Source organism: Orycteropus afer, unplaced genomic scaffold, assembly GCF_000298275.1.
Source record: "Orycteropus afer afer isolate SDZICR_OR568_19922 unplaced genomic scaffold, OryAfe1.0 scaffold00036, whole genome shotgun sequence".
Classification (NCBI taxonomy): Eukaryota; Metazoa; Chordata; class Mammalia; order Tubulidentata; family Orycteropodidae; genus Orycteropus; species Orycteropus afer.
In genome coordinates this window covers 12,943,109-12,953,787 of record NW_006921623.1, presented here as the reverse complement: position 1 = coordinate 12,953,787, position 10,679 = coordinate 12,943,109, and the positions used below count along the sequence as shown (strand labels likewise).

The 10,679-nt window shown below is 37.7% G+C and overlaps 1 protein-coding gene across 1 annotated transcript in view; it reads left to right on the top strand.

Moving 5' to 3' along the window:
- The first annotated feature begins 208 nt into the window (after positions 1-208).
- Positions 209-10,679, top strand: part of HOATZ (HOATZ cilia and flagella associated protein) — a 33,081-nt gene continuing 22,610 nt past the window's right edge. The window contains exons 1-2 of the mRNA XM_007936612.1: positions 209-434; positions 2,475-2,542. Coding sequence (XP_007934803.1) covers positions 209-434; positions 2,475-2,542 — 294 coding nt within the window. The remainder of the gene's footprint in view (positions 435-2,474; positions 2,543-10,679) is intronic.

Sequence of the window (10,679 nt, the reverse complement as noted above, 5' to 3'; positions counted from 1 at the left end):
ACTATTCCATTTCCAACGTTTGGATTGGCCCGCAATCTCTGGTCACCGCAGAAGTGGGCTTCAGAACGCCCAACAAGAGTGCGCTAGTCCCCAATACCTACCAAGAAGACTAAGGTCTTCCGGCTGCTGTTGCTTCCAACTGTGCAGTTCTCTGGAGGACGCGCCTGGGGGAAGGAAGAGAGAGCTGAGAGAAGCGTCCAGAGTTGCCATGGAGACGCCGTCCGGAGGAAACTCCAGCAGCCTAGACGAATCGGATGAAACTTTCCCACACGGACCACTGGTGTTTGCCAACTCCTCCGAACAGGACGTAAACTTGGCCAAACAGTTCTGGATCTCGGCGTCGCTGTCTCCAACTAAGGAATCTCAGTTGGTGGTGTCCAGAGGTAGCAGGCAGCGTCTGCCGGTGGCGCGGGCCTCTGGGTGCAGTGTGCCAGGTGAGTTGTTGCCTCCTGCCGTTGATTTCTGCTTCCAACGTAATCAAAGTGGAGTATAACATTGACGCAATGGTTAAACGCTGCTCTGCTAACAGAAAAGTGAGCGGTTGGAACCCACCCAGCGGCTCCGTGGAAGAAAAGACGTGGCAATCTGCTCCCACAAAGATTACAACCTAGGAAATCCTGTGGGGCAGTAAAGATTATAGCCTAGGAAGTCCTATGGGGCAGTTCTTCTCTATCATAAAGGGTCACTATGAGTCAGAATCGACCATACCGCACACCACAACAAACCTAAAAAGAAACTTTTCTTTCAAATGTTTTAAACACTATGCAAATAGTTCCAGCAGTCCTTCCACTGGAAAAGGATCAGCGGTATGGTTATTATGTCTAATAGTACATCTTAAAGTATCTCTTAAGTTATGGCATCTCTGGCCAAATGATATAGAATAATCTGAGGGAACATTATGTTGACTGAAAGGATAGTAGTTTACATAATTGAACTCAAAATTGAAAGAGAAAGTCGATGGCAAAGTCAACATTAGGAACAAAGTTCCCTGGCCTGCAAGACATAGTGAGACTGAGGATGTGGAGGTGTCAAATGACCTTGATTTGATTCCAATCCAAGGCTGAGCAGACTGCTGCTGGTGGGTTTTGAACTACCCACCTTTTGGTTAGCAGCCTAGCACTTAACTACTGCAGTACTAGGGCTCCTTTTTACAGGTATTCCACTGCCTCCCCAACTGCCGTCAAGTGGATTGCAACTCACAGCCACACTATGGGATAGAGTAGAACTGCCCATAGGGTTTCCAAGGCTATAAATCTTTACGGAAGCAGACTGCCTCATCTTTCTCTCTTCAAGGAGCTGGTAGTTTTGAACCACTGACCTTTTGGTTAGCAGCCAAATGTTTTAACCACTGAACCACCAGAGCTCCTTCTTTATGAGTATAGAAAGTTCAAGTTCTTTAATGTTGTGGTCTTTTCCAGTGATTTCCCTACTTTTCATTTATATTTTTTAGAGAAATGTCAGTTCCAGCCTTTTCCCCTTGAGATTAACAGTAAGTATCATGTTTTCTGCCTTTCAACACCCTGGCTCAGCTTCTTCAGAAAATAGCCCAACAGCAGGAAGATTTAGAGGCAGAACACCCAACCCAGGGCAATGCACCCACCTACTCTATGGAGATACACCCCTTGGAACACCATGGGGCACCAGAGGAGCAGCATTCACGTGCAGAAAAAGCTGGACAGACAGGAGTGCATAACTAAGAAGGGCACAGGGATTGGGAGGGGGCGGTCACGGGGAAGGGAGAGGAGGAGTGTGGGTTAGGGTTCAGGACGGTAAGAGGAGAGTGAAACCACATGTACGTGAACTGTTGAATGTAAAACAAATTCTGCTCTGTAAATTTGCACTCAAAGCATGATAAAATAAATAAATAAATAAATAGCTTATATGTATCAGGATACAATTTTACATTTTGGTGTAACAATCTGAATTGCACACTTGATCCTGCCTCAGTGACTCCCCTATTAATCCAGAAGACAATGCCTAATTTCCAGTAACACTTTGAATAAAAACCAAACCAAACTCACTGCTGTCAAGTCATATCCGACTCATAGCAACCCCTCCTTGGATTTCTGAGGCAGTATCACTACGGAAGTAGATTGCCCAACCTTCCTTCCAAGGAGTGGCTGGTTTGAACTGCCAGCCTTCTGTTCAGCAGTCAAATGCCTTAGGCACTACGCCACCAGAGCTCCCAACACTTTGAATAGGAATGTGGAAATGAAATCTCTGATTTTGCAGATACATTCTCCCTAGAGACTTTTCTTTGTCTCTGAACTCAGGTTTACTCATCTTCTGGAGATTAGAGGTTCCCAGCAAATTTAGCTAATAAATTCAACCTCTAATTTTTTATGAATCTGGTTAGTTAATTTTCAAAGTACAGTACATATTTGGGTCTACCTTCCCAGTTCATTACCTATTTCAAGATTTTGTAAAATCATGATAAAGTTATTTCAAATTGAATCTTTCTTTATTTCTTTTAGAGGGTACAGACCTTAAGGAAGCTCTGAAGACTCAGGAATCTGAGGAGAAACTAAAGTATCTCCAAAAGGTAGGTCAATATTGCAGAACCAAACCAAAACCAAACTCACTGCCGTGGAGTCAGATCCGACTCATAGCGACCCTTCCTTGGGTTTCCGAGGCGATATCACTACGGAAGTAGATTGCCCCATCTTCCTTCCACCAGGAGTGGCTGGTAAGTTTGAACTGCCAGCCTTCTGGTTAATAGTCAAGTGCCTTAGGCACTACACCACCAGAGCTCCTAATATTGCAGAAAGTCATCTGATTTTCATAAAATTTCCTAAATAATCCCAATTCTTTACCATGTGTATATGAAAATTTGCCATTTCTAATGTGTCAGTTTGAGTGATTAGAAAAACCTTAGAGTTTTACTTAATCAATTTCAAATACTGATTTGTATGACTGCATTTAAAGAGAAGTTCTAAACTAATACTTAGATTATCAGATGTGATTTTATCAATCATTAGGAAATAAACTGTAAATTTAAACTTTCATATTTAAGTAACCATGTTGTTGTGTACCATCAAGTCAATTCCATCTCACAGTGACCCTATAGGACAAAATAGAACTGCCCCATAGGGTTTCCAAGGCTATAATCTTTATGGGAGCAGATCACCAGGTCTTTTCTCCAACAAAGCCCCCCTTTCAGTTAGCGACCCAGTTTTTAACCACTGCACCACCAGGGCTCATTTAAATAACTATAGAATAAGATAATGAATTAGCTACAGCAGACACATAATTGAGTTGGTAGCCAAATCTATGCAATCATCCTGGTTTGTTAACTGGGAGTCTTGTTTCTGAAGATGATGACACATATAAATCTACCTACGGGGTATAGTTGAAAGAGCATAGTATTTAGAGTCAAAATACCTAGATTTGATCCCAGCTTTTCTAATTAATTGGCAAATTACTGGATCTCTCTGAGCTTCAATATTTTCTGCTTTAAAATGAGCATATGGTGCCCACCTGTTTTTACTATGTCACCAGGTTATGGCAGGGATCTTGTAAGGATCTAATATGTGTGTTTTGCAAATCATAAACTACTTTGCAACTACTAATAGTGTTACTGAAAGTATTCTGGCTCAAAATATCAATAAATCAATCTGCCAATTTCTGGCAATAAATAAGTCTGCCTATTTCTGTCTTGTTTCATATTGAAATTGTGAATGTCCCATCCCCTCATGATCTCAGCTGCAATCTTGTTGGAATGCTCTCTAACCTATAAACTCTCTTCGCCCTGAAGACCCAGGAGCTGAATGACTTGTGTCAGCCCAAAGGGTTCTGAAACCTCCTGTGATCTAATCTTGTTATTGTTAGGATCTCTAACTCTTTGGAGATGGCTAATAAACACTTCCTTGAATGTTTAAATATTGGCTATTCTCAATCTTTGCAAAACCCCAAGGATTCATAGGAAGAACAGGATCAAAGGAAAACAGGGAAAGACAGATTCACAGGTTTTCCATCTAATAAGATACAAAACCATATACAACAGTCCAAGAACAGGAAAAATCAAATGGAGTTGACTATCTTCAAAACCCAACTCACTGCCATTGAGTTAATTCCAACTCATAGCAACCCCAATTTCCAAGGCTGTAAATCTTTATGGAACCAGACTGCCTCATCTTTCTTCAGCAGAGCAGCTGGTAGGTTTCGACCACCAACCATTATAGTTAGCAATCAAATGCCTTAACCACTTTACCACCAAAGCTCCTTGACTATCTTAATAGATCAAAAGTAAATGATTAGAGGGATGAGTCTGTCATCTAGAGCAATTTTAACTAAAGGCTGAAATTAAACACATTGATGTAGTCAAAAATCAACTAAACATGTCTCTTTTTGGCAACATCTCTTGTTTGCTTTTCATGATATAGGCAAAGCCTGTTACTCAGCAATTAATACATTAACATCTTGTTTGGTTAATGGATAAATTCTATTCCTATAACTCTTCCCTGTACTATAAAAGCAAAGATAGAGGATCTGTTTTGGCCTAATGTCTTTAATCATTGGATACATTGGCATAGCCTGAAAGGTTTATTGGAAATTCTACATAAATTACAGAACAATGCATTGGAGTTTTTGCTCATCACATTAATTCATTTTGTGGACTACAAATTAGGTGATTTGACGCAGTTAGTCAGCATTTTCTTCTTTCTTTAGGATATTATCCAAAAAACAAAACACCTCACTGCCGTCAAGTTGTTTCCAACTCAGAGTGACCCCTCCTTGGATTTAGGCTTTTTTCCCCCTCCTAAAAAGTCCTGGTACAATACACAGTTTAGGATATTACATACTGTATATTTGTACCAAGACTTTCTAGGAGGGAGAGAAAAGCCTAATTTTTAGTGAATAAAAAATCATTAAAAATTGACTTCTACAGTACTTTTGGGATTTAGTTTTCATTTTATTTCATTTTAGGAAAGAAATAGAAATTAAAAGTTAAAGACTAATGCTATTATTAATTTGTATCAGCTTTTGTCAATAAGACAATATGATGTGAGTTACAGCAGATGTTCTGCTAATGGACTATTATATGAATAGTCTTAGAGGTGATTTCCTTGCCTTGGTTCTTCTATTAATTTATTACTTACTTAATTCCACAGATATTTATAGACAACCTGCTGTGTGTCCAGCACTATACTAGATGTTGGGGATACAAAAATAAGATGTGGTCCCTGATTTCAGGCAGTTTATAATCTGGTAGGGGAGACAATCAATTAAAATCAGTAATTATGATAGATTATTATTATTATAATACATGGGAGCTCTGGTAGCATAATGGCTAAGGCACTGGACTGCTAACCAGAAGCCTGGCGGTTCAAACCCACCAGCCACTCCTCGGAAGGAAGATAGGGCAATCTACTTCCGTAGTGATACTGCCTCGGAAACCCAAGGAGGGCTCGCTATGAGTCAGGTCCAACTTGAAGGCACATAACAACAACAACAACATTATAATACATGTCTAAGCAGAATGTTATGGGAACACAATGAAGGACAACAAAATCAAGCTTAAAGGGTCAAGCAGCTTTTCCAAATGAGCTGAGTTTTGAAAGATGTGTTGCGATGGCTAGAAAAAGAGTATGCAAATCTGCACTAGTTTATCTTCCTAACATCCAAATCTGATTATGTTGCTCTCCTACTTTCATTATTTTTCCATGTTCCTCATTTCCTGCAGGATGAATACCAAACTCCTCAACATTGCATAGCATTCAAATTCCTTTACACTCTAACCATAACTTGATTAGCTTCTTGAATTCTTACCACTCTCCTCTTCTCCTTTGTCCCCTTCCCTCTCCCCAACCTAGTTTATAATGTATAGTTGGCTGTCAACCACTAAACCAAGGCACACTATGTAGCCCTCCCCACTGCAGAAGTGATGAATAGGTAAAAATATCTTTCTGTTGTGTTTAAACATACATATTGTCTTGTGATACCTGCCAAAGTGTACATTAAGCCACATTGAGTCTTGCAATGGATCCTGCCATGCAGTATAAAAAGAGGTTCTATCTGTTGAGAATAGAAAACAAAACAGCAAGCCAAGAGGAAAGAAAGAGAATGTTGTTGAAACTATGTCTTGTGAGTATATTGTTGTTGTTTTTGTTTGTTGTTAGATGCATGAAGTTGGCTCTGACTCATAGTGACCCTGTGTACAACAGAATGAAACACTGCCTGGTCCTGCACCAGGCTCCTAATCCTTGCCATACCTGAGCCTATAGTTGCAGTACTATATAGTTCAGTTCTGTTCAAACACTGCCAGTGGTGCAGAAAGGCAACCAAGAGAATCCTGCAATAACTGGATGCTCTTATAGATATTCTGAGGTATTATTATAATATAGTATTCATAACAGCTAATTTATAGAGTGCATAGTTTGTGTTATATACAGTTTAATAAACAGTTTACATGTATTAACTCATATATACAATAAAATAGCTCCTTGATGATTATTCCATTTTATCAAACAAGGCTTAAATGATTTTCCAAAGTTCCCACAACTGGTAAGTGGCAGAGCCTAGATTCATATCTCAGTAGCCAAACTCCAAAGCCCATGTCATTAACCCTATAATAGATAAACTCATTGTACTGTAATTATTGCTGACTTCTAGTGTTTTTATTCCTTCAAGTATGCTGCCAAATATTCTCAGATTTAAAACTATGTGGCTATAAAGTATGGGGAACCTGTTTCTAGCTATTTCTTCAACACCCAGAGTACTTTCATGTCTCTACCTAAATGCTCTTCCCCATTTACCTTAAAGGCCTAGTTTAAATACTAGCTCTTCTGTAAAGAGTTCCCAAGGGTCACTTGGAGACTAGGAGAATAAAGAGCTTCCTTCTCCACGCTCCCATTGCAGGTCACATATACTTTCAGAATATTTATCAGTCTCTGAACTGTATGTAGATAATTATGTTTTTTTCTATCTTACCTGCTAGATCATAGGCACCACAGTGTAACGGACTTTGGAAACAAAAAAGGGGTTTGGAAGCCTAACTTGGCCACTTACTACTTATGTGACATTAAGCAACTTATTTGGCCCTGTGAGACTCAGCTTCCTCATATATAAAAGGAAGAATGATAAAAAATACTTACCTTATAGTGTTGATGTAAGATAAAAAGCACCTGGCCATAATTTGCCCTCAACTAATGTTGATTCTCTTTTCCTCTATGAAGGCAGAAAACAAAACAAAACAAAAAAAAACCCACTGCCATAAAGCTGATTCCAACTCATAGCAAGACCCCATTGCCTTGGGTTTCCAAGGCTGTAAAGTAGATTGCTTCATCTTCCTCCCACAGAACAGCTGGTAGGTTTGAACTACCAACCTTCTGGTGAGCAGCCAAATGCCTTACCCACTATGCCACCAGAGCTCCTTTATAAAAGGAGAAGACATGTCTTATTTGCTTAACCCAGTGACTTACTAGTTATTGAAATTCAATGAATATTTGATTGAATTAATGCATAATTGAATTAATTGAATGAATGCTGTATATGAGAGCTCTGGTGGCATAAGTAATTATTTCTGTTATGTTTAGCCTTTTCCATATGTATCTATCTGGCAAAATTTTCTAGGCTGATAATTTTTGCAGGAATGCTCCCAGAATCTAATCCATTTGTAAATCTTCTTTAAGAATCATTTTAGCAGATTATCTCTCTTCTTGAATTTGCTTTTATCTCATGGGTCTGTATATGATGGGAGGAAGTGAAGCTCCCTATAATTATAGATATATAGCATCTAGTTTTGGATTTCATTCTTTTTCTAAGTCTGTAGTATTCTCTCTGCATTGCTGACACCGCCATTCTACAATTTTTAGCTTGATGACAGAAAATAAATGGGGATAAGGATACTTTTTAATAATAAAATATTTATAATTTTATAATTATCTATTTAAGAGAATCTTCTACATGTTTTGAACACATACATTGGTAAGCAAATTATTGGTATTATTTCCATTTTAGAATGGAGAAAAATATTTTGCATCAATTCTCTTCTAAAGACTTATTCTTTTACTATCACTCTAAAATTAATAAAAAATTTTACAAATTTATTTTCCATCTCAAAAGTGCTCTTTCCAACTGATATTGATTTTTCAGTTGTTGAACTCTTTTTAAACTTTAGCTTTTCTTTTCTTTGGGAATATTTTCCACATATACATTATAAGTGCTTTTGGTTAATGTATAAAATGTCATTAATCAAACAACTATTATTTCAGTGATGGATATTCATGGCAGAAAATCAAAAATAAGCAAGTCTGTCAAGACTAAATGGCTCACTCTGTCCATAAAGAAAGCCTTATAGCACTATACTGGACCATTATTCTTCCTTTGAGAGTTCTGAAGTAGCCTGAAAACATTATAATAAATGAATAGTCAGCTAGTTCTTTGAAATCATAAAACTAATTTGCTTTTTAGTTTTGCCGCCTTTAAGAGAGCTCTTTAACTGATTATCTCTTTATGAAAAGAATTATAAATGATTCATTTGGTGGGAGAAGGAAGAAGAGATCAGAGCAGTATTTTAGGGACTATAAATAGATGAAGAAATCCTTGGAAATATCCATCTGGAATCAGAATTTTAACATGAACATATATACACCAAAGGTTTCTACAAGTAAACTGTAATTTGCAGAGCAACATTCCAGACATATACTTCATCGGGTATGAGCAATCATACATCCTCTGCCATCAATATTGACCACAATGTAAGCCTCCTTCAAATGTGAGTTTGCTACATAAACATCCTTGAAACAGAAGCAAGTCACACTATTACAATATGAATCTTAGAAAAAGAATCTTCACAAATGCATAGTTTTAGACACTGAGAAAAATCTTGAAAGTAGTGAGAGGGACACTCAGAATCCTTATAAGTCAGCTTCATAGAGGCAGAGCAAAGAGCTAAGGAATTTCCTCAGTGTATTGCCAGGATGCTCAGATAAAAAGAAAATCCACTTTGATGTCAGAATGATTGGAATTGGCTTTCTAGACAAACTTACATTCTATCAGTAACAGTGGTACCTGGTTTTGTTATCCTGCCTTAGTGTAACATTCCCAAAGATCCTTTTTATTTTCCATTAAAGAAGTACCAATAGGAATGGATTTCTCCTTCACTAACAAAAGAAATTTAAATTCTTGTTGTTCCTAATTCATCAAAGCATTTAAGTAGAAGAGTCATAAAATCAGATTGTGTGTGCACAATAACAACTGTATATTTTTATAGAAATTGATAATTAAGACTATATAAACATGAATTAAATTTTTACATCATCAGTGGTCTCACTTTATTTTCAAACATTATTCAATCTTGAGGAATGTTTTTCAGTTGAAAATTGAGGTTTCCTTCTAAATCATCTGTAGTAACATCTATAGTGCATGAAAAGGTACTTGGGAAGAGGAATGAGATTTGGAACTAAGTAGCTGAGTCTATTTTCCCTATATAGGTCCAGCACCAAAGTTTGATAGGACCATGTCCTAAATGCATCTCTTCCACTTTTTGCAGAAAGTTTGTACACTTTAGTGTCTATACCTATTAACCTTAAGTATAAAATGAAAAGCATTATAAACTGTAAGGTACTATTAAGCAAGGACCTATGTTAACTATCTGTTTATAAAACATAATTAAATAAAATGATTGAACCCAGAATGAAGGGAAAAAAAGATATCATGTATTTTAAAAAAAAAAAAAAAAAGGCAGAACTATTAATTTGATTCCAGTTACATGAAGCCTTATTGTTTAAATGAGTAATCACTTTGTAAGCAATAAGAAAATTAAATAGGACTTATTGAAAAACTAGATTCTTTTGTGGACAAGGTAACTCAGAAAATCTACTTTTGCCCTTTTCCTCTGCCAAAGGCAAGATGGAAAATTCCTTAGACAAACTATATTAGAGCCAGATAAAGTTAAATGATTTATGTATCTACATTTACTTTATCATTTTCTATGATCAGGTATTTTAGTCACATGAGTAGTAGTCAAATATGCACTCAGAGCCTGAGATGATATAATCATTTATCTATTTGGATCTTGGAAGGCTGGCGGTGCAAACCCACCAGCCACTCCTCAGAAGGAAGATGGGGCAATCTACTTCCGTAGTGATACTGCTTCGGAAACCCAAGGAGGGGTCGCTATGAGTTGGGTCTGACACAATGGCAAGTAACAACCAACAACATTTGGATCTTGAGATTTTACAGTTCCCAAGCCACTATGTTGGTAATGCTTCTAAAATTTGCTGATGGTAGTTTAATATACAGAGTCTTTCACAATCTGCTTCATGTCTTATCTCCCCAGCTTCACCTACACTCTATTGTCATTTTGAACCACTTGTATTTTCATGAACCCACCAAGCTATTTCATACCTCTGTGACATTGAACCTACCGTTTCTTCTGCCTGAAATTGCCATTCTCTCACTTCTTCATTTAGCTAATGCCTACTTGTACTTCCAACAACTCAGTGGTCATATTCAACTCTTTCCTCACCCTCACATACTTGTAGTTTAATATGATTGCCCCTTCCTTTGTGCTTCTCTAGGACCCTATGCATTCCCATCATGTTGTTGTTGTTGTTATGTGCCATTGAGTCAGACCCACTCATAGCGACCCCTCCTTGGGTTTCTGAGGCAGTAGCACTACGGAAGTAGATTGCCCAACCTTTCTTCTGAGGAGTGGCTAGTGTGTTTGAACCACC